This window comes from Apodemus sylvaticus, chromosome 12 (genome assembly GCF_947179515.1).
Source record: "Apodemus sylvaticus chromosome 12, mApoSyl1.1, whole genome shotgun sequence".
Lineage (NCBI taxonomy): Eukaryota > Metazoa > Chordata > Mammalia > Rodentia > Muridae > Apodemus > Apodemus sylvaticus.
Genome location: NC_067483.1, coordinates 86,282,238 through 86,306,725, shown reverse-complemented (window position 1 = coordinate 86,306,725; position 24,488 = coordinate 86,282,238). Strand labels below are relative to the sequence as shown.

Below are 24,488 nucleotides of genomic sequence, written 5' to 3'. Positions count from 1 at the left end.
CTGCTAAGGGAGGGTGCTGCGGCCTTAGGTGAGGGGTGCTAGCTGGCCAGAGCCGGGGCTGGCGCCGGCTAAGATGGACTTACTTCCGCCCTTGCCGCTCTTCTCCATCCGGTACTGGTAGATGTGGAGGGTGAAGAGCATGTGAGAGTTGCGGTGGTCATCCTCGTCACAGTCCTGCTGGTTGCTTCGCCTCGAGGCAATGGCGGCGTCCAGGAAGAAGGCAGCTTTCTCTGCGGTGGGGGCCCGCAGCTCACTCTGGTTCTGCAGCTGCGGTGGGGGAGACAGAAATGTAAGAGCTGAGGCTGCAGGCTCAGTCCACTCTGTAAAGCCTGAAGTCCTTCTGTAGCCAGGTCCTACACATAGGCCATTCTCAGCGTAGTCGCTTTTTTTCATACATTTGTCATGTGTGCATGGGGTGCACGTGTGGATAGGCATGCTTGTGTGTGGGTGTGCCTTTAGAGGCCTGGGGTTAACATTGGGGGTTATCCTTGATTGTTTGTTATGGGAGCGTCTCTCAATTGATCCCAGAATTCCAGATATAAGAGTTTCTTGGAAAGCCTGCTCTGTGGATCCTGTTTCCCTTTATGACAGTGGGTTTTCAACCTATGGGTTGTGACCCCTTGTTGGAGGGGTCAAAGGACTCTTTCTGGGGGTTTTGCCTAAGACCATCGGAAAACAGATGTTTACCTTACGATTCATAACAGTGGTGAAATTACAGTTATGAAGTAGCAGTGAAATAATTTTATGGTTGGGTTCAAAACACAGCAATAGTACAATGTGCAAAAACCATGTAGAAACACCTAAGTACTTGGAGGTCTCATCTGATTTTGCTTTAGCTCTTGAATTGATGCTCAGGGCAAACTCACACGTGGTTAGAAAAGACACAGTGGGCATTGTGTCTAAATCTGGTGAGAACAGGGTCTGAATCCCAGCAGTCCCTTTTGCGGTGGAAAAGGAAATCTACTTTTGGTTTTGTTGAGACAAGTCCTTGCTTTCCCTCACACTCCATATCTCCTCTCCTCAGCGATCTGAATGCTGGCACAGCAGGTGCGTACCTGATTTAGCTTTGATTTTTCAAAGAACTGATTTGCAACATGTCTTTGGGTTGGTACAAATTATGACAATTTTCTACTCTGACTTTAACCATACCTATAATTTCCAACTGTGAGAAGCACAATTTGGTGCAGGCTGGATTTGCGGGCTAACACCAGCTTTAAAATCCTGGAACTTTGAAGGGATTTTATCAGATGCGTACTTTTGAACTTACTATCAGACTTAAACTGCAGAATTATACACATTTTAAAGAAGAGTTTCAAGTGGCCATTACTTTCTTCATCTTATTTACCTTTGGTAAGCAGATCTTTACATAAGAGAACCTTTGTTAGTAGGCTCAAAAATGAACCTAAGTTCACACATTTGAGCCCTGCCAAGCTTACAGCGGGAGTGGTGGCCAGGGTACTTCTGCTTCCGTCGTGGAGTCTGTGCAGAGTGGCAGCTTCCTGGGTCATATGGGAACTGGTTAGAAATGCACACTGCAGGGCGGTGAGCTTTACCCCAAGTGGAATCAGAAACTCTTGGGGAGAAGCCCAGTCCTCCAGACAGCACTGATGTACACTATAGAGATTTCTAAAGGAAACTAGAAAGGTCTGGGTACCCTGAACAGAGGCTGAGCAGGGCCAGACTTTGAGAGATGGGTATATTACTGTTGCTGGGGCACCCACAGAAATGACCTAGCTCATGGGAGCCAGGTATTTATCAGCGACACCTAGTTAAGACGGGAGGCATTTTGGCAAGTCTACTGCAGGAGACTGACAGAATTGACTTTCTGAATATGAACCAGGGGAGCCATAGAGAGATCCCTGTTAAATAGCAAAGGAAAGACCCCCCCCTCAAAAAAAGGCCTGACTTCCTCAAAAGGCAAACAAGAGCTTCCCTCGGCTTTCATAGTTCTAGCGATTGTATCACGGTTCTAATTAGAAATCGGTTACTAGTTTTTCCCACAGCACTGCTAATCCGGCTGTGAAGCAGTGCCAGGAACCCAGTTTATAGAGCCATAAACAGCCCCTGTAATGGCCGCAGCTATTTGTGCAGAGCAGTAAATATTTCAGTTTGTTGTTAAACAAAAGAAAGATTGTACTTTTTTTCCCCATTCTTGAAAGAGGCGTCAAGAAAGTGGATTCAATCTCCCCACCCCCCAAGTGCTACGACAATTGCAGCTCCTGCTCATTGTCAACTAGATTCAAGGTACAAATATTTAGGTTGGGTGAGCAGATGGCCCCACAGCTGCAGGCCATATAGTTTCTGTCCACTTTAAAGTAAACACTCATAACCCTTTCCCGGGTTACATGGTAAGTAATTCCAGGGCTGAGATGCGCCACTCTCTGAAGTAAAGAGGAGTCACCCCCAACTCAGTCAAGCTTCCAAAGCAGTCACCTGTGTGCCACAGATGGGGTCTTCGCAGAGGTACACGCCCGGGGACTGGCCGTCCTGTAGGCTGCCCGTGGCCACCTCAGACAGCAGGTCTCGGAGGTTCTCCTCTTTCCCCCACACCTCGACGGCTGAGATGCGGACTGAGAAGCGGGCCCCCGTCTTTTCTTTGCGCTCATTGATAAGCTTGAACAGCCAAGAAATCGCACACGGAATAATGCCCAGGTTCTGCATAGAGTCATCCCTTCCGATCATAGTGTAGGACTTCCCTGTGGGAGCAGCGGAGGAGAGAACACAGACATCACTCATTAGAGCCTCAGACAGCAGATGCCGACGACACAGAAGGAAGGCGTGGCGGGTGGGAAGAAGGCAAGCTCACGAATGAGAAGACCAGAAAAGTAGCAAACATTTCCTTATCCTGGGGGTGAAGTGGCTATAAAAGAATGTGATAGCCCAAACACACGACAAGGTGAAGTCACAAGGGACATTGCAGAGGACCTCAAACGTCGCAGGCTATCATCTGCCTTCTGGGTTGTGCTGCATGAAGTAGGGAACTGGGGCTTTTCATCACGATTACAGTCCTTTTTATAGCTACCCCACAGATTAAATCCACACACGCGTGGTTTATATCCTTTCTCAAGTTAAATGCTGGGTTGCTTTTGTTTTTTGTTTTTTTAATAGCATGAGCAAATTCCATTAAAACCCAGGACTCTTGCTTTGATCTGTGATCAAGAAGTGAAGAAAGGCATGGGGGTGGGGTGGAGCGTGCTCTCTGTCACAGGGGAGAGGTCTCTGTGTCCTCTGCAAGGCCTCTGGGATAATTTCTTCTACCAAGAAGCACTGTTTTGAGCTTCCCAAATAGCTAACTCTTTCTGTACATCTGACAAGGCCTGGGAGCAAAGAGGCCAGGACTGGGAAGAGAGCTTAGGGGGGATTTAAGCCAATCTTTTACAGGGCTAGCTGGTGGTTCCTTTCTCAAGTGCTGAAACAGGAAGGACTCCTCACAGGGAGCACTCCTCATAGGGAGCACTCCCCACAGGGCTGGCTGTTGGCTCAAGGAGCTTTGGTTTATCTCCCCTATGTGGGGCTCTGCTAGGAGATTCCTCCATCTGCTTCCCAGACATCCTGTGTTCAGGACAGGCGTGTGCACCCTCCCTGCTTCCCTACTCCCTGGGCTTGACTATGACCTTGACTATGACTTCATTTCCCCATTGTTCCCCTCTTGGACTTGAAGTTGTCCTACGGGAATAGGTGTCCACTTAGGACCAATGCTTGCTTCAAAGTCAGGTGTTCTTTATCATTCAGTTTGGCACCAAAAGGGAACTTGCATTGAGGACTCTAGAACCAATATTGAGACAGGAATGAGGTGACCTAGTGGTCAACACAAGAGGCCAAGTTTCCACTCACCCAGCTTGGCATGGCCAAAACAGAACACACAGCCATCTGCCCCATTCACCACAGACTGGATGACTTCCGCCACAGTTCCAGCACAAACTTCAGCCTGGAAAACACAAGATGAGGTACTCAGTAAATGCACCACGTACAACCTAAGGCACCTTGATGATAGAGAAGTGACCTGGGGCTTGGTGTCCTAGTGTCACCACAGTCCCAGCCTCTGTCACTTAGAAACACTGGGGACCTTCCACCTTTCCTACCCTTGTAGTCAGTGTAGCACACTGACTGCAAACCTCCCTTCCATTAGCTGACAGCATTCTCCTGTCTTAAAGTAGGTGCAGACTGCAGGGAGAGAATAGCATGGGTTCTGGACCCCTGTTCATCCATCCTTCTAGTTCTAGCTTCGGCAAGGCTCTTGACTCCCTATTGGCTCTCTGTCCACCAGAACCTTACACACACACACACACACACACACACACCATTTCTCAAACAAGCTAGTCATACTATAGAAGACATGATTTCCAACTCAGAACAGAAACCCTGAGGAATATCTTAGTTCTAACGGAATCAAGAATTTCTAGATGTGCATCTGTGTTCTCCCCCATCCCTTCTTTCCTTGCTCATGTCTGACTTTTGAAAACTTCTTTTTTTCTACACACGCTCACTGTAAAGAGCATCATTAGTGTATTACTTGGGGTATTCTTTAGCTGAGCATGCCTTGTCTTCGGTGAGGTTTTCACAATCTTTACACGGACAGCAGGCCATCGATGACTTCTTTGCATCTCTCCATCGATGTTCAGTGACAGTGCGTGCTGCTAACTAAAGCTATACAGTCAAGTGTGTGGACTGCCTCAGAGGTTCAGAAAATCCTGAGTTAGCATCGCGAGAGGACAGAAGCACGTTCCGTGTCCTGTGGCTTTGCCTTCATTTCTGTCCCAGGGCTGGTATCAGAGCACACAGAGGCCCTGAAAGCAGTCAAATCAGCCATCGCAGCCATCAGAGCAATGTGCCCCCCAGTGGGAATCTGAAAGGAAGCAGCCTGGGCCTTGGATGTGCTAATTCAGCTCTGTGGTGCAGCTAAGCAATGGGTCTAAGTGTTTAGAAATCAGTTTTTCTCTCCTAAACTGAAATTGATAAACCACACTCCCAAAAGTAGTCAGTTCTTCAGGAGCGGTCACCTTGGCAGCTCTTCAGGGGTCCCCCTAAGCCACAGGATGGAAGGACAGGGCTATGTGAGGACCATGAGATCTTACACAATTTCCAGGACTGCGGTGACAAGAGCCAGTGTTAAAGCTGAGACTGGAACCGTCGAGGTTGTGTGGAGTTAGCCAGAATCGTCTCTTCCAGTGCAGGGAGAAGTTGCTGCCCATGAGCCCACCTTTGACTTGAAAGGAGGTGGTGGGAAGACTGCCAGCCATCTTGGCTACACATGATGCTAACCGTGAGATTCTTAAGATACTGAGGAGAATTTTGGTTATGTGCAGATCCAGTAAAGAGTCACCAGTAAAGAGGCCAAGGGGTAGCGAAGACACAGGAGTGGCCTCACCGGATACGAGGAGGGCCACACACTCCCCTGGAGGGCTTCTGTTGAGCTCTTCAGGGAGAAGAGAATGACTGGAGATTTGCCTAGGCTTGGATTGCTAAGGACTGACAGTGACCCCTGAAGACTCCCCATGGGCTCAGAGCAGCAGGAAGCCTCCCTGACCACACAACCACAGCAGGGACAGCTTTGCCCAGGGTTTTGCTCAGCCACAGTCCTCTCCATCTACCCTTAAGCCAGATCTAGCCAAAGTTTCTCCCAACAGTGGGCGGTCAAAGCTGCTAAGGCTACTTGGGGGGAACAGGGATGGCTCTTAAGGGCAAGAAGGAACCGGACCATTCTTATTGTTTCTCGGTGCCAAAGAGATGATGTTCTCAGAAACAGGAAGAAAGAATTCACAGATGTCTGGGGCCACTGTAGTGACAGCTGCTGCACAGGCAAGGGCCTGAGAGTGGCCCTTGAATCCAGGCCACTAGAATATAGTAGAAATGATAGTGCCAGCCCAATTCTGAGCCAGCACATCTATGCCCTGGACACCACCATGTCCACAAACCCAGACTAGCCTGTCCAACAGTGTAGAACAATACAGATACATGAACAGGTGACCCATACAAAGCCATACTGCACATTTGCCTGGTTTGTGTCTTGAGGCTTAAGGGGTATGGACCCTGTGGAGTTAAGCTGGCTACAACCAATGGTATCACATTAAAAATCATGGCATTTAAGACAGACAAGCACTATTGAGCACTTGCTGTCATAACAGTCTAATGAGGCACACGTATTTGCCATATAAGGACATTGAGACCCAGAGATCTGAATGACTTACCCAATGACACACTGCTAGGAAACAGTAGATAAAATACTGGTGTGTCAAAGACATGGTGTACAGAGCAGGATGTACTACATACAGTTAAGGGAGAAGTGGTGGGCTCTGGGGAAAATCTCTGCTCAGGACAGGAACTAAGGTGACAAAGATTATTTGTGGAGTCCTAGTTTCCTTGTCTGTGGTATGAAAAGAATTTAAAAAGTCCCTTTCTACCAAAAAGATTTCAAGGGAGAGTCCATGGCTTGACGAAGATAAAACTTCTTGAGAACCACATATCCACAGAGATTTATACCATTAGACACCCGAGCAAACCAGACTGATCTGAAATCTGTGAACACACTGCTTCGAGCACCTTCAGCCCGGAACCAAGTGAGAAGTATAAAAAAGACTGGCAATAAAAATGGCTTTTTTTTTCCTGGAATAAATCTAAAACTCATTAATAGTCCAGGCTTAATTTAGGGCATGCTTTAGAGTCCTTACAACTTCCCCAGATAGCTTTGGAAAAGTTTTAACCCGTTAATTAAATTATCTGTAGGCCATTTATTAGCCCTGGTGTCAGGTTTAAATTACAGAACTCATTGGGTGGTATGACATAAAAGTTGAAACGAAGAGAAACTGCAAAACGTTAACCACAAAGGACCGTATCTTCCTAGGATAAAGCTCAGGGCACCAATGTTGAGCTTCCCGACAAATGGTGCCTACAGTGCTAGGGCCTGCTGGTGGAAGGCACGCATCATGTCAATCCTAGTATCCCCTACAATATACGACACAGAGAAAATGAACAGGCTGCAGATGATCATTGCTGGTGCCCTGATCCTCAGGTCAGCTGTAGCCTTAACTGTCACACTCGGAAGAGTTTCACGTAAAGCTTGGGAAGTCCTTAAAGTTTATCAGAAAGGCATTGGATCCCTGATGCCACAATGCAGGCGAAACAGGCCACTGGCTGTCTACCATGTGCTTACATTCATTTATTCTTGGTATTGAGAATAATACATTCATTTATTTTTAGTATTGAGGAGTGCAGCAACTGCTGATTGATACCACACACTCTCCAGTTCCTCACACCTCCGCTGATTCTGGCCACAGGTTTGCCTCAACCTCTGCTTCCCTACTGAGCACTCTTATTTCTTCACTGGGGCTATAATCCTGCCTCCCACTCCCCGTGAGTATGAGACTTTAATCCAGACACCTGAAATATTTTTCCCTTGTTACATGGCTTCCCAAAGCCCAGTCAGGAGGAGAGTCCTAACCAGTCAGTTGTCAGTACTTTTTTACAGTGACCCCATAACCTCTGACCTTTCCAGTTAGTTTCTTATCAATAACCTCCTTGTTTTTACTTCTCCCCAAGCATATATTTTAAAATAGTGCTCTCTCTTTCTCTCTCTCTCTCTCTCTGTGTGTGTGTGTGTGTACATGTCTCTGTATGTGCAGGGATATTCACACATGACTAAATATGTATGGAGATTGATGTTGGGTTTGTTCATTCTCTCTATGTCTCTCTGTCTGTCTCTGTCTCTGTCTCATCTCCCTCTCCGGTCTCCCTCTCTCTGTCTCTCTGTCTCTGTCTCTCTGTCTCTCTGTCTCTCTGTCTCTCTCTCTCTCTCTCTCTCTCTCTCTCTCTCTCTCTCTCTCTGTCTCTCTCTCTCTCTCTCCAGGATTGCTCACTGATCCTGGAGCTCATCCATTTGGCAAGAATAGCCAGCCTATCACCAAGCACGCACTGCTTGTATAAGGGCTGAAGATCCTAAATCAGATCCCTGGGCTTGTGTGGTAAGCACTTCATAAACTAAGCCATCTCTTCAGCCCTCCAAGGATATAATCTGTTGAAATCCCAACACACCATATCTTTCCAAGGAAACTACCATACCAGTAACTCGGAAGAACTGGAGCATTCATGGAGCTCAGAATGACTTCCAAACATAATGATGTGGATGGAGGAACTTGTTCATTAGAGTACCCCAGAAGATACCCTACCAGCTCACACCCCCTTAATTAATACTAGGTGAGCCCCGAGGGAGCTTCAACCCACCTGAGAAGCATCTTGTGGGAAAACCGCATCAAAGGCAAACATCTTGGGAGGAACCTGGCTGCTTCTTTTCTGGAAGGCATTTTGACCTCCACAAGTCAGGGGGTCATACAAGGTGATCTGCTTCTTCCGTGGATCCACCTTCAGGAAAGAGCTGGATTCTGAGGTATCTCGAGCTGACGTGGAACAGATACGCAGCATGACTTTCACCTGTTAAAACCAAACATGGATTAAAGAGCTGGCTACTTAATCATGGGAATGGCCTTCTGCATGCGATGGTATAAATATTCACGGCAGTGGTGAACTTTCTCTTGATGTATTATGGTGAAATACACAATGTATCTGCAAGCTAACCCTCACTGGGTCATGGGAAGGATGGTTTATTTATAATTACCAGGTAGAATGTTTTGATATGTCCATTACTTTAATGCAGAGAAGGCTCACTGTGTTCTTTGTCTTCCTATTAATATAAATTAAAAATTAACTGTGCCCTGGTGGCCCAATTACATAGATGAAAAGCTAATCTGGACTGTCAGGCTATAGGGGCTGGTGCAGTTCCCTTGAAGCTCAAAGATCAATAAACCATGCACATAAAAGTTAGCTTCATAATTTACTCCCCAGCTCTGCTCATCAGGGCTCTGGGAGACAAAAATCCACAGTTATTAGTGTCATCATTAAAGCCCTGTGAAATGGCCTGTTTTTAATGGCCAGTATTTGAAATGCGTTCCAAGGGGCAAGCGTGATAAAGGATTGGTTTGTAACATGTTATTTGGGATCCCATTACGCGAGTGTGGAGAAGCCTCATTTGTGGGGATGAAAGCGTGTCTTGGTTGGAATCAGGAGGGAGGATGCGCTAATCCACCTTCAGAGTCATGCAACATAAGCATCTCTAGTGCTCGAGACCAGCCCTGCTCTGCCCCATGACTGAGGACAGCAGCCACCACAGAAATGGACCATCTGCTTTGTAGTCTAAGGTTTGCAGAAATCAAGCTGAGGACCAGCACGGACCTGGGGCCTACAGTCCTGGGGAACGGACTTTTAGCTCTGGTTATTTATTTATTTTTTTGTATTCAGCTACTTTTTATTACGTTGTTTATTCAGTCCATCATGTGACTGTCACTTTCTTTGAGTATCTACTATGTGCCCAGCACTATGCTAGGCATAAAGACAGCTGCAGAGGCAGATAATTTTAGTGATATAACGTGGCAAATTGTGGATGCCTGAGGATGGTTTTTCAACTTCTGTCCTCTCTGTCTGACTAGCCATTAGTACTGATAAAACTCCCATCAGGCTTGAGGCAAGGCATAGTTATAAATTTTTTTATGTGTACATGGGTTCCCATGTATGTGAGTACAAGTATATGTGGTTGCACATGTATATGTGTGCACGGTCAAAGGTTGATGCTGAGTCTCTTCCTTGACCACTCTCCATATATATAAAATATATATGATATATGATATGTAACATATATCATATATAATATATGATGTATGATATATGATGTACAATATACAATCAATATATAGTATATGGTATATGGTATATGATATATGATATAAATATTGATGAAGGGTCTCTCATTTGAACCCAGAGCTTAACAATTAGGCTAGTATAGCTAGTCTACTTGCTCCAGGGATCTTTTCTCTGCCTCCCATATGCTGGGAGGTGGACTTCCATGCCCACTTAAAGTTTACCTAGGTGCTGGGGACTGAAACTCTAAGCTTCCATGGCAAGTTCTTTGCTCTCCCACCCATCCCCCAAACCCCCTGTAGTACATGTTTTAACAAAACATTTCAAGCACAGAAACATTCACAGAATAATACATATTGTGTGCAGTGGATTGAGGTCACCCTCCTGTCCATCTCACCCCAGTTTGCTGAGGCCCGGGGACTGAATTTCATTCTACAAAGCTTAATCATGAGTAATTCCAAGGGTACTAGACTCATCAAATGTCTAATGCCTGTGCGTCTCCTTATAATACATACTCGAGTGTGGATTGGGGGCCAGATGTCATGATGGTAAGTTGGCCTTCCAGGTTTCAAAATGTGACTCTCCTATGCCAGACCATAGAATACTCCCTGCCATTTGGAGGTGAGGGGCTGGCTATGTTATGCCAGGACTGTGCCATCATCTGCGTGATCTTATTTCATTCCCCTGATGACCCAGGGCATGGGCACTCTTGTCAAGATTTTACAGGAAGAAATGGTTATCATACACTGGTGTGTTATGGCCTCCTTCTGTTGCTGTAATAAGACATTCTGCCTAAAATGGATGGAGCTAGAGAACATCATACTAAGTGAGGTAACCCAGACTCAAAAGGTGAATCATGGTATGCACTCACTAATAAGTGGTTATTAACCTAGAAAACTGGAATACCCAAAACATAATCCACACATCAAATGAGATACAAGAAGAAAGCAGGAGTGGTCCCTGGTTCTGGAAAGACTCAGTGAAACAGTATTTGGCAAAACCAGAACGGGGAACTGGGAAGGGGTGGGAGGGAGGACAGGGGAAGAGAAGGGGGCTTACGGGACTTTCGGGGAGTGGGGGGGGCTAGAAAAGGGGAAATCATTTGAAATGTAAATAAATTATATCAAATAAAAAAAAAAGACAAAAAAAAAAAAAAAAAAAAAAAAAAAAAAAAAAAGACATTCTGCCTAAAAGCAACTTAGGGGAGGAGAGGATCTATTTGGCTTATACTTCCTGGTCACAGTTTACCACTGTGGTTGGTCAGGGCAGGAAACTGGAGGAAGAGCCTTGGAGGGCCACTCTTTGCTGTCTCGCTTTCTGAGTCACTTGTGGTTCATGCTTAGCTGGCTTTTTTATATAACCAATGACAACTTGCTGGAGGATGATGCTGCCCATGGTGGGCTGGGTCCTTCTGTATCAATTAATAATAAGGCAATCCTTCTCAGACAAACCTGACAGAGATACTCAATTGAGAGTATTTGGGTGATCCTCAACTAAGTCAAGTTGATGACAGCACTCACTAGGACATACACCTTAGACCTTGCTGCTAAACTTGTAGACAATAGGGCTGGGACAGATTTATCTTTAAGGCTCCATGTTTTCTCTCTCCAGCTTCTATCTCCCATGGTCAAGTTTCTTGGACCTCAGTCTCCCCATCTATATGGTAACAATGCCTGCCTACCAAACCATGAGACTTGTATGAGTTGCTGTGTGAGGTACTGAATGTGGGATATGGTTCACAGAGGACTCAATTTCTGCTCCCTTCACCTGTCTTCTTATTCTTTTCTAATGATGATGCTGATAATAAAACTACCGAATGCCTTGACCTGGATTCTGGGTACCATGTCGCACAAAGAGGACCCCAGCACAGATACTCTAACTAGGGCTAGTTAGTACGCACAAGCTATGACTAGGATCCTACAAGGACAGCACTTTAGAGTTGCACATCCACCACATACAGAACAATAACCACTATGATTATATATCTGCCACTGGGGCATGCCCTTGTTCCACATTACTCTCTACAGCCTAATTTTAACTCATGTCTAGGTTTGTCCCAGTTACATAGTGGTATGCTACAAGCAGGTATCCATCCGCACAGCCACTTCCGAGGGGTGACTGGGCCCCCAGGCTTTCTGCGAGTGTCTCTCCCCAATGCATCTACAAACGACACAAGTCAAGGATGCTGCCACTCCAGGCAGAACTGATGGAGCCACACGACCTGCTGCCTTTCTGTTTTGCAATTTTGCATGTCAGATCTAGGTAACTAGAGGTGCTGAATAAAAATGTGGGCCAGGCTAGTCAGAAGCCCACGTGCAGAAGAAGGAATGTGGGCATGGGAGCAGCCAGCCATTTGAAGGGGGAGCGTATGCCTGCATCTTAATGAAGCACTCGGTCCCTTTTCTGCAGATGAGCTGAAGACCCTGCCTTATGTCCTGCTAAGGAGCTACACAGTTCTAACAACAATAACAACAACAACAAAAGCAAACAAACAAAACCAAAACAAAACCCCACAAAACCACTGAACTCAGAGCTAGGGAGAAACGCCACACCCCATTCTTTTCTCTGCGAGTCATTTAAATAAATGGAGAATTTCCCCCCTTCAGAAAGGAAATTGGGTTTTTCTGCTTCGCCTCCCTTTTGTCATTATTCCTTTAGTCCTGCACTCCACTTCCTGCTTAATCCTCTGTAATTAAAGAGCTTAAGAGACACCACTTATGATCAAGAAAGTTCCTCGGACTTCTTGCCAGGAGCTCTTGCTTTTGTTACAAACACTGTTGAATTCTTGGCAATGTCTTTGACCCTGCCCTCTGCTCTGTTCGTTCTGAGGAGCAGGGGGGCTGTCACACACAGTCACAGCCTAGCTCAGCACTCGAGGTCAAGACCATAGTCACTTCCAAGAACAGACCTGGGACAATGGCATCCAGATAGCTAAAGGGACGGTCTGTGCATGAAAGGAGGGGCAGACACCCAGAGAGGGGGAGACTGTCAGCGTGAACCCAAGTCCCCTCTGGTTGGGAGACACTTTGCCTCATTTGTCTAATTACTCATGGTTGGTGCGAGACAGCTGTTGCTTGGGGCAGCTGTTGTCTTTACGTCTTGCTCATTAATCTTTTCAGCACCTCCAGGTGGACGGCATCCTGAGACTGGAAAGCAAGGGATTATGAGACACTCATTGAGAGGGTCCTAACATCACTCTCTCAAGCTGCACACACCCTCCATCAATGAGAAGGTGATAGCCGGCTGCCACCCAGCTTACTGAAGGCTAATGAGGAGCGGGCTCTGCAGTCCCTCGCCATCGCTGTTACACATGGTCATGTCAGCAGACACAATTGTTGGTCGCTAGTCATCATGGCTCAGACCTAGTGAGACTATTGCCTGTTTCTCTCCCCAGTAGCTGTTGGCCTGGGTCCAGCTCCCATACTCGGGAGGGAGGGCTTTGGGCAGGCTCACAGTTCAAAGGGCACCTCGCCAATCGGAAAGACTACCCAAGGGGATAAAGGGCAAAGAACTCTGCTTTGATATCACTGAGGTTCCTTAGGTAAACACCCACAGTGAAAGCCATCTATGAACAAGAGCAAGACAAGGGACTGTGCGGCCACTTTGCTGGGCAAGAAGATGGTTTTCCTACTCAGGGTCCTGGGACATAGCATTAGATCAACCCACTACCGCATCTTTTACACCTCCACTGTATTCTAATTCCCTTAACATGGGCTTTTAAGAATTAGTTCAGTAGAAACTGGTCAAAGTGTAGCAAAAACTGCCCCAAGCTGCCATTTTCTATCTCTTTTGGCCACATTCAGGATTTTCTTTAAGACTTCACCTTTGTGGGATCCTGAGCCATGACGCATTATAGCCCATGTACAGAAACTTCCCCCAAAGGAAAACCAGAGGCAGATTGCATAGGCTCATTCGTGAGACATGATAGTACACGCTGGCAATTCTACTACTTGGGAGCAGAGGCAGGAGGATGCCGAAAATCTGAGGCCAGCATGTCCTGTGTGGCCAAGGCTGTTTAGTGAGACTTGGTCTCAAAAAGATCGGCTGTTCAAAAGCCACCACAGGAAGAATTGTGGGAAAAGAGGAAAGAATTGCCAGACAGGATTTAAAAGCAAAGGGAGGTGGTTGCTGGGGATATCTTGGTAGTCGAATGCTTGTGAGGCCCACAGTACATATGCACACACACATGCACATTACACATGTGGGTACACACGCACACGCACATGCACGCACACACACACACACAGAGGTCATCAATTTAGGCAACACAACCAAACAACAATGCTTGACAGTAGGTAATTCCAACCAAGGATCCAGTTTTCTCCACAGTGGGGCAAGTGTCGGGGATGGGGTGCCACGATTCCTCACAGAGGCAGGTGACAGGATACTGATCACACTGCCCTAAGCTCACATGTGGGTTGAAGGCTGAGCTGACGGGGCTAGCCCTTGCCTAGGAGGTAGATGGCGAAAAGCAGGGTGATGCTATCCTAGAGATAGATCCGGAGGCCTTTCCTGGTTCCCTCCTAATTTAGGTAAGATCCAACCATGAAGAGAAAAACTTAGAGCGCCACCATTCTTACCTCACAGGTGCAGGCTTTGATGGGCACAGAGCAAACCTGGAGTGGGATAGGGCTCTCACCCGAGATGTTTCCCCACCAGTGCATGGTGTGTGGCTGATAATCGTGTGTGGGCCTTGGCATCCACATCCTTAAGATAGACCTCTGTGCTACGTCCCTTGACAGACAGATGTGGAGAACAAAGGCATGAAGACTGCTTATTAAGCAGTGTCCTAAACAAAATAGTGCAGTCAGCTCCCCCCTCCTGTGCTGTCCACCTGCATCCAACGATCCACAGACTGGGAAGACCCAGGAAGAAAACACGGGCCCTAAGCATCCGGACTTCTTTCCTTCTCATTCACCCCCAAATGGTACAGTATCACATCTACACAGCAACCACCTACACAATAGGTACACAGGTACAGGCTGCAATATACTCATACAGATAACTTAACATGTTCAGGCTGATTGCGTAGGTTATATGCAAATACCATGCCATTTTACGTACAGGCCTTGAGCATCCGTGCACTGGAGAATATGCAGGGGTTCCCAGGCTCAGCTATCCAGAGATACTGAGAGATGGGTGTATTATCTTCAGGAAGAAAGGAAGGAAGGTACAAATTCAGGGAGTGGGGGAGCAATAGGTTCCTTTCCCTCAGATCTACTGCTAGAAAATAGACTGTGTACAACAAATTAACACCAAACGGGGATGTGGCAGTGGCTCAGTGAATAAGAGCCGCTGCTGTGCAAGCAAGAGGACCTGCGTTGAAATCCCAGTCCCATGTTAAAAAGTCAGCCATGATGGTATGCTCCTGTAACTCCGGTGTTAGCATGGGGTTGGGGAAGAGGGAGTGGCAGATCTAGAGAACTCCAGAGCTCACTGACCAACCGGCCTAGCCTGAGTCAACTTCTGGCCTCTATGTGGCTGTACATAGCCCTCTCACCACCACCACACAAAAATATTATAAAGCAAAATTAAGCACATAAGAAGACTTGAAATAAAGATGATTTTCCTCCTACCTCCTGTTAAAACTATATATGATATCTTACATTTTTTTTATAAAGGTAAGTAATCCATATGCGGTTTGATCTCAGCACCTAAGTGAGGTATTTCTTACACTTCATCCCTGTCTTCTGTCGGTCAGGCAATGGGATGGGTGTGCTCACCGTCCCTGATCACAGTGCCTTCACCACATTCTAGATGATACTGGAGAGATGGGAGACCTAAAGAGTGTACACTTCCCAGTGCATTCCCCTCAGCACACACAGCATCTGCTGTATTAGGAAAGCCGCCCTCCACAGCTGTCCACGCTATGGCATTCTGACAAATATGTGGTGGAAGACTTTGATGGAGTACCCATTTCTAAAACCTTACTGCAAGGGATTAAGGGCGCAATCTCCCAGCCATTATTTAAAGAGCTCCCTTCTCTTTAAATATCATAATGTAAGATTATATTGCTAGCCTGTCGTGGGGTATTACACTCCATAAATACGACTTTTTCCCCCTCTTATTTATCCAAGATGTCTCCTTAGCTTTATAGATGACTGACAGTAACATTAAAGTAAATTAAAATCAGGTTTTACACAAGATGTTAGTTTATATATTACCCTGATAACGTTTCTAAAAGTGATATGAAGTTTGTTCCTTTTTTTGTTCTCAATCTTTGTCTCACCTCTGTCTCTCTGTATCTGTTTGTCTTTCCTCTGTCTCTCTTTGTGTCTGCCTGACTCAGTGTCTGTCTGTCTTTCCTGTCTTTCCCTGAATCTGCCTGTCTGCCTGTATGCATGTCTGTCTGTCTGTCTTTATCTCTGTGTGTGTATATGTGTATGCATACATACATGCGTCTGTGCATCTGTGTGCTTGTGTGTGTGTGTGTGTGTGTGTAGCCATGACCACAGAGAACACAGGAGGAAGTGTCCTTCTCAATCTTTTTCTGCCTTATTCTCTTGAGACAAGGTCTCTCAGTGAACCCAGCATGACTGGCAGCCACAAAACTCCTGTGATTCTCTCTCTTTCTCTCTCTCTCTCTCTCTCTCTCTCTCTCTCTCTCTCTCTCTCTCCCCTCCCCCACAGTTCTAGGTTACAGGCACTTGTGGCCATGCCCAGCGTCTTACAGGGGTTGTGGATCTGAACTCAGGCCCCCTGCGTTGGCAGCCAGCACTCTTTCCAGCCCTGAACTGGCTTTTCCTAGAGTCTAATCCCTATGGTTTCCTGAGACTGAAGGGTTAACGGAGAATGGTAGAGAACCAGGAGGCCCCTATGGGTCAGCATAAGGCTTGTAGGCTTCTAATAACTCCAACACTAGGAAGTGCAGAGAAGAAGTGAGACAAGTGTGCTCCTACAGTTAGACCTTTTAAACAATATCTCACCATGGTATTGCCCATCAAAGCAAAATGGCCATTATAGGATTGCAGAACCACACCTAAAGAGACCTCGGGAGACCGCAAGCACAGTTCAGCTGTGTGTTATAAAACCTGCTGGATTGAATTCCTTTATCACTTGAAATGTAAATAAAGAATATATCGAATAAAAAAAACCAAACAAAACATCCTTCATGAAGTGTTCCTGAGGGCATGGGGCTTGGTCCGCCTGGAGAGAGTCCGTACTGGAGGGTAGAGGCTGAGATGCACTTCCTCAGGCTTCCTCAGGGACAGTCTGCTCTGTATTGACAAGAGCAGTTCAGTGCCAGCACGCTTGCTATGACTTCTCGACAAGCTGTACAGACCTTGCCGTTTGGCAAAGGTTCTTATCTCCTTTCTATGTGCGTTCCCCACGGCATCTCTGCCACAGAATTACCACTGACCTTGTAACTACCGTGCTCCCTAGCTCCGCACTGGGGTTTCTGGTCCTGGTACTCCAGCGACATGTCTAAAGCCAACTGCCTGGCTGTGACCTTGACCTGCTCCTCTCTTCCAGGGTGCATACAGGCCTGAAGTACCCTTGAGGACTTGGGAAGGAGCGAGCCAGTTCCTTCACTTAAGACTCGGCTTTCCGGAGGCGCCATTGGGTAAGTTGCCACACAGCAAGTAATGAGCAGCCATGCCATCAGAGGAGAGATTTGCATTATTAAAAGCCAGGCTGGCGAAGGTGACAAGTGGAGGCACAATAAGGCTAAGTGTAAGGGAGTGTGTGAGAGACCAGAAAATGGAGCCTGCTAATGAGATGTTCTCAATAAAGAAGTGCTTCAGGGAGTGAAGGGGGCCTAGAAGGTTCCATAAAGCTCTTCATCAGCAAGCATCTGTCACCAGGCAAGCCTAGCCAGGGACTGCAAAACACAGTGGGGAGAGAGAGCCCTTCCCCGAGAAACACTGCTAATGGCTGGCAGCGCTGGGAGCAGAGTCCCTCACACCAATTAGTAGACTTGCGAGAGAGCAGGCCAAGCAGCTGAGGATGAGACAGACACATCTCAGGGGCCAGTCTGTCAGAAAGGACTGGAACTCTGACAGTACCCTATTTAGAAGTCACCCCAAGCCTTAGCTCATTCTGTTCAGGAAACTTATTTTAAATGGATGAGCTGGTGTCAAGACACTCTAAGACAGACACTCTAAGACAGGCATCTTTGGGCCTGACGGAGTGGGTTGTGGGATGCTGAGCTTTCCCTGGAAGAATCACTCCAATGTCAGTTTCCTTCCCCGTGATTTATGAGATGTATAGCTGGGTGCCCGGGGCACAGGCTGTGGAAAAGGGCTCCCAGGGTTGAGATCTAGATCATTTGCTGATGCATATCTGTGGGCAAGAGATTTAAGCTCTTTGATGTCTGGTGTATAAACTGGTATCACGAGCTATAGGGTCCTGAGGTATGGAGCCAGGGGCTACGTAGTACACACTTGATGGCATTAGCTGTTACTGCTCACAGCCATTACTGTGGTAACTGGGCCCACTGAAGTGACCACAAACGTTCAAGTCAGACAGATTCTGGCTCTTGGGAGCCTCTAAATGTAGACAATATTCTCTTTTGAAATTAGTTAATGGTTGAACAGATTCAGCCACAATGCCCCAAACAACCAAGTTCTTAGGGCCTCCTGAACTCCCAGATAAACTAAATGAAGGAAGAATCAATGCGAACCAGCAGAGTTCCTAAGGCTCTTCTATCCCATGGTGGATGCAGCTCCACACAACAGTACCTGCTGGTTGAGGTCTTTGTTCCCAGGGTTTTGCACGATTATTTGATTAATCACTCCCTTTTTTTTTTTGCACACCGACTTTTAGTGGAAACCGATGGCCCCGTGACCTAGTGTATGGCTTCATATTCTACTCAAGTGCGTCACTCTTCTCAAAGGTGGTTCATCTTTTTTATTTCCACAGTGCTGTCAATTTTTATGTTTTAAGAAACCATTTATTTTTATTACTTTTGAGACTCTCATGTGTGAAGACTGTATTTACACCATTTCTGTCCCATTTTCTCCATCCCCCAACTCTCCCTGTTGTCCCTTTAACTTCATGACCTCTTCTTTAATATTATTGTTTTCTACACGCATAACACAAACATGTCCATGTAACACAGCCTGCTGTGCTCATGTAGAGTTGCTCACATGTGTATGAGTTTAGGGCTGACCATTTGGGATGGGATAACCTATCATGTGGCTCATCCTGGATTCGCCTGGATCTCCCTAAGTAGCCGTTAATTGCCTATAGGTCTTTATACGGAGCCTTGTGAGATTTCCCAGTCCACACTGCTGTTATCCTTGTGCAGTTCTTGTTTAAGACACACTTTTGTAGGATTCCATGAGCTCCCCAGATTTTATAGGAACTAGGCCTTCTGGTTCCTACTCCCCTCTGATTCTTACCTGACTTTTAATAAATACTGACTAATTTTAATAAATAATGATTGGAGATTTTTCTAAACAGTAAGCAGAAATGAGACCATTGCCAGAAATAAAACATATATAGTGATGTAAATTTGTAATCTTAGCTACTTGAGGGGCTGAGGCAGGAGGATTTAAGAAGTACTGACTGATAATGATTGAAGATTTTCTAAACAGTAAGCAGAAATGAGACCATTGCCAGAAATAGGACATATATAGTGATGTAAGTTTGTAATCTCAGCTACTCGAGGGGCTGAGGCAGGAGGATTGCATTTAAGTTCTAATTGGGCCACAGAGTGAGGTCAAGGCCATCTTCCACATCTTAGTAAGAACTGCATCAGAATGAAAAGGAAAAAGTGGAGCTTAGGGTGTGGCTCAGATGGACAGTGCTCACTTAGATGTGAAAGACCCTCGGTTTAAGCCCTAGCAATGCAACACACACACACACACACTCTCACACACACACACCCGCGCGCGTGCGCGCGCACACACACACGAGCATGCACCTTACTACATGCACTCAAAATATCACTAAAGGAGTCTTTTAAGAGAGATAAATGATCACTTGTTTGTTTTGTTTTGTTTTCGAGACAGAGTTTCTCTGTGTAGCCCTGGCTGTCCTGCAACTCACTTTGTAGACCAGGCTGGCCTCCAACTCAGAAATCTGCCTGCCTCTGCCTCCCAAGTGCTGGGATTACAGACGTGCGCCACCACCATCCGACTAAATGATCACTTCTTAGTCAGAATTCTCTCAGCTGTGCTCAGTTTGGGTTTGGGGCGTTTCCTATCAATAAAGGGCCTGTTTCCCACCAATGCTTCTGCTAACACCAAAGAGCTAAGCTGCAGATCTGCTGTTGCACAAACAAGACTGAAGAAGTGCTGTGTCTGGTGTTGCGGCCCTGGCTGTCACCAGAGAGCTGCTGTTTGCCTTGGAACACAACAGGCAGGACGACGGGAAAGCTGTGTTTTCTTCTGGAACCCTCTTTAACAAATGGAAAACTTCAGCTTGCTACGGAACACTTGCTTTCCCTTCTCTCCTACCTCACTTCTTGGTTCTTCCTGGCCCCAAGAGTCTCAACATCTCGTCGCTTTTGGCCTTTGACCTAGACACACACATTCTGTTACAAAGAACTTATTTATCTGAAATAAAAATGTCAGCACCAACTATGATAATAATTGCTAGATATGAATCTTCCTTGCAGGTATGTCTTTAGTCCATTTGCTTTATAAAGCCATCCTGGGAGAAGAGTATCTAGACTCACTCCCAGACTTTATTACATGGGCAGCTCCCAGGAGACAATCTCATTCCTGCTAATAACATGAAGGAACAGCAGCTGCACAGGACCTGGTGCTCGGAGATCGGAGGGGGGAGAAATTAGTCTGGCTTCTCAAGGCTGTCCAGAGACAAAGGGCAGGTAACTTAGCATAAAACCCACTCAATTCATAGGCCTCTCTAGCCTGGGGGGCAGAGACTTGGCATCTGTCTCAGAGCCTGCTGGGAAGCTAGGATTCGTTAGAGTGGGGAGCCTTTCCTAGAAAGGCCTGAAGCTCTCGGCCAGTCTGGGGAAGAAGAAAGGAACCAGAGGACCATCCCAGGAGAAAAGACATCAGAGGGGGCCCTGATGTCAAGAAAGTGGAACCTGGAGTCCTCTCATCTATAGCTTTGGATTCTGGATGCCTTTAATTTCCATTGAAGGCTGACATACACTCAGTAGATCACTGGGCGACACGTCCACCTCCACACACAGAGGGAGAGGAGGTGAAGAGTATGGAGTGGGAACAAAGACAGTGCACCGTGTCTTGGTCCCAGATCCCTATTCCTTGACAGGTCTTACTTGACAGTAAGAAAGTCAAGTAAGTAGCTATGGCTACCCCAGTTCTTCCTCCACAGTGTCTTGAAGGAGAGCCTCACATTCAGAAGTGCACACGTTCCATCTACTAAAGCATGACTGAGTGTTCACACGGCTCCGCCCAGCGCCACTGCCAGGGCTGCAAGGGAGAGGGACATAGCAAAAAGAGAAAGATACACTACCACATCTGTTTAAGGGTTTCTCTACTTTCTAGGTTTCATCTCGGAGCTAAAAGAACTCCAATCCTCAGCTTAGCCCAGGCAAGCCCCATGCTTCCTGCTGCTATCTTGTTGGAAGGGATAATGTAGGGGGGAGAGGGAAAGACATAACCTCTGGCACCTCCCCCAAGGGCTAGCTTCTGGTCCCTACAATTTATTCACCAGCCTCTGCCTTGGCAGATAGGCCCTTGCTGGTAACAGGAGACAAGTTTGAAAGCTCATGGGGCCGGTTATAATATGGAAAAAGATTGTAAAAGCTGTGTGTTTTCTGTCTTTTCTTTAACCACGTGTGTGTGTGTGTGTGTGTGTGTGTGTGTGTGTGTGTCTGTGTGTGTGTGTGTAAGATCAGCTAGAGGATAGGGAGGGAAGTACCTAGTAAACATACAATTTGATTAATCATGACCTGCTCCCTTGTGTTTGCTAAGAATGAAGCTAACAGCAACAACACAGAATTAAATTACAACCCACGTCAAACAGCCACAATCCCCCTCACCTAAAAGGCTGAGAAGATGGAGCCTTCCCTCTGCGACTAAGAAGGGATGGAGACCTTAAATGAAAGGAAGCTGATCCATAAGGCTGTCTCCTAAACTTGAGAATTCCAGAGCCTTCCTAGCACACAGGGTCTGAAGGAACTGTCAGAGGCAACTGTCCCCTGAGAAGATAGAGAATCTCGAGCCATGTTGGCTATACTGTGAGTGTTGATTTTAAAGATTTATTTATTTTATGTGTATGAGTACACTGTTGCTGTCTTGAGACACACCAGAAGAGGGCATCGGATCCCATTACAGATGGTTGTGAGATACCTTGTGGTTTCTGGGATTTGAACTCAGGACCTTGGGAAGAGTAGACAGTGTTCTTAACCACTGAGCCATCTTTCCAGCCCCATACTATGAGTGTTAACTATAGTTTTTTGGTAGATTCTTTTGCACAGCACAGAATCAGCTTCCTCAAAGGTCAGGACACTGACAAGGAAGATGGTGGCTTTATCCTGGCTCTGCAGATATAGTCACTGCTGGCAGAGAGAGAGACAGCAGAACTGTGTGACCTGGAGGAGAGGGAGGGTCCTTTTCAGAGTGATAGCATACACCTCCAGGTGTCATGATTTCTCCCCCTGTAAAGCAATGCTATCAAGGCCACAGACCTCCTGGTTTGGGAAGGCTTTGCAGGTAAGGACGAAGGTGTGTGGGTTGTACTTTTAAAGCACAGGATTTGAGTGTGAGTTCTGACTGAGTGCATGCAAGGCTGGGGAGCTGACACACAGGAGAAGAGTTGCATCCTATGGAAATGCATGTGTGGTGCTAATACAGGTCATGTGACATGGTTTGGGGGATGAGAAAGCAGTCAACAGACAGGGAAATATCTGTTAATGCTGAGTAGTAATCCACTCTCCCTCACCTAGGAGAGCTGTGCATGACAAAAATGTTTAGATTCAAGGAAGGAACCTAAGATAGATCTGCTTCAGAAGACAGAAGAAGAGAAAGCTTGTCACGGAAGACAACATATGATGAGCTAGCCACAGAATATATTGATGATAGCTAGCAAGTAAACTGATAGAAACATCTTTTTCTCCAGTGGAGAGGGCAGTGGTACTGACTCCTCCTTTGAGGGGGATCAATAGGATGCTTCTCCATTTGGACTCTGGTTCACTGGATTTGCATCACAAAAGGGTAGTAGATATAGTCTTTATTCTGTCAACTTTTGGAAGTCAACTGTCCCAGGACCTGAACTCCTTGGAGAGACTGGAGAGACCTTTGTTTGTTTGTTTGTTTGTTTGTTTAAGTGAGCACAGGTTTCAGGAAACTGGTTTCATAGATGCACACAAAGGAGACTCAAGTTTTCTTACTCAAGAACAATTCTTTAAGGTTTTACCTGAGTTGAAGGACAGATTTCTGGGTCCCCTCTCACAGTTTTTGATTCAGGCCATCTTGGGTGGAATCTGACAATGGGGGTCTCTAGCCTGTTCTCACTCACATGTGGACTGTGTGGCCACAGAGACATGTTTGGAGAACCATTGCAGGCCAGCCTCATCCTGAAGGACCCTGTCTCAAAAGGGACAGCGCCACTGTCAATCAAATCATAAGGACTGTGAGTGTTACATCTTAGGAGATGACGACCCTACCAATGTTTAAGACCCATGTTCCCCGGGGAAAGACCTTTTCCGTGCAGGGATCTGGGTGGGTTAGTGGTGAGTAGCTTGCCCAGCGCGCTGATGGTCCTCAGCTCCCCCAGCAATGAAGAACAACAAAGTTGTGCTGTCTTCTCCCCACTCCCAGCTTTCTTGAGGGAAACTGTGTAACTGGGTTAAGCATTAGCATCTGAAAGGACAAACAGGCTCAGGAGCTTTTCAGTCGAACGTGGTACAAGTCCTATATCACCTTTATTATTGCTGTTGTTGTTATTGAAGCATAAACTTCCCACAATAGAATAAAAAAAACAATTCTTCTACAATCTTAACTTTTTTTCCCTAATCACTTATTTGAATTCGTACTAAATAACACACATGGGAAATCAATATTAAAAGAAACTATTTGAGACCACTCTTCCTCTTGGCATTGAAATGGTATGCCCATATGTGTGTATGTCTGTCTGTGTGTGTGTCTGTGTGTGTATAAGTGCATGTACGTGAGACCAAATTTGATTGTGTGCATGTGTGTATATGTGCATGAAAGTATGAGGACAAGGGTGTATGTGTTTATGGTGTGCATATCATAAAATGTACACAAATTCTAGTGAATGAATGTGTGTGTGTGTAAGAGTTAGTATGCTTTGGATAATGTTTAATGATTTTATTTGACAGTTTTTAGAATGAATATGTAAACACGGCTGAGTAGGATGGTGTGATGACTAATCTTCATTGTCAGCTTGACTGCATCTGAAATTAACAAGCCACAAGTCACGGGACCACTGCTATGAGGTAGATCCTTAATCCCATCCTTTGAAACAGGGAGACCCACCCTAAATGCGGGCAGTAGCCTGGGTCAAAGGACATGGGCGAAGGAAACTTTGATTTTTTTCTGCCCTCTCTCACTGTTGCTCACAAAGCCTGCTATCCTGTTGCCATAGTATTCCTTCACCAATATTAGAGCTTCCTCTTTGGGCTTTGAGCACCAGACTGAAGACCAGCAGCTTGCAAGGGCTCTAGGCCTCCAGTGCCAAATTGGGATCGCCAAGACGAAACTACTAGATGCTCAGCTTCTCCTCTGTATGACAGCCATAGTTAGAATACAGGGACTGAATCCTGTAAGGAAACCTAATAAATTCCTCTTTAGTATCTATCTGGCACCTGTCTATCTGTCTGTCTGTCTGTCTATCGACAGAGATGCAGATGTAAGTATAGATGTAGGTATTCATTCTGTCAGATCATTTCCTTTAGA

General features: G+C 46.2%; 1 protein-coding gene across 1 annotated transcript in view; it reads right to left on the bottom strand.

The window, feature by feature from the left end:
* The window catches only part of Kif26b (kinesin family member 26B), a 411,439-nt gene that overhangs the window by 62,123 nt on the left and 324,828 nt on the right, over positions 1 to 24,488 (bottom strand). The window contains exons 6-9 of the mRNA XM_052200951.1: positions 8,218 to 8,424; positions 3,835 to 3,928; positions 2,434 to 2,696; positions 84 to 267 (exon numbers count right to left, since the gene is read on the bottom strand). Of these exons, the coding sequence (XP_052056911.1) occupies positions 84 to 267; positions 2,434 to 2,696; positions 3,835 to 3,928; positions 8,218 to 8,424 (748 nt within the window). The remainder of the gene's footprint in view (positions 1 to 83; positions 268 to 2,433; positions 2,697 to 3,834; positions 3,929 to 8,217; positions 8,425 to 24,488) is intronic.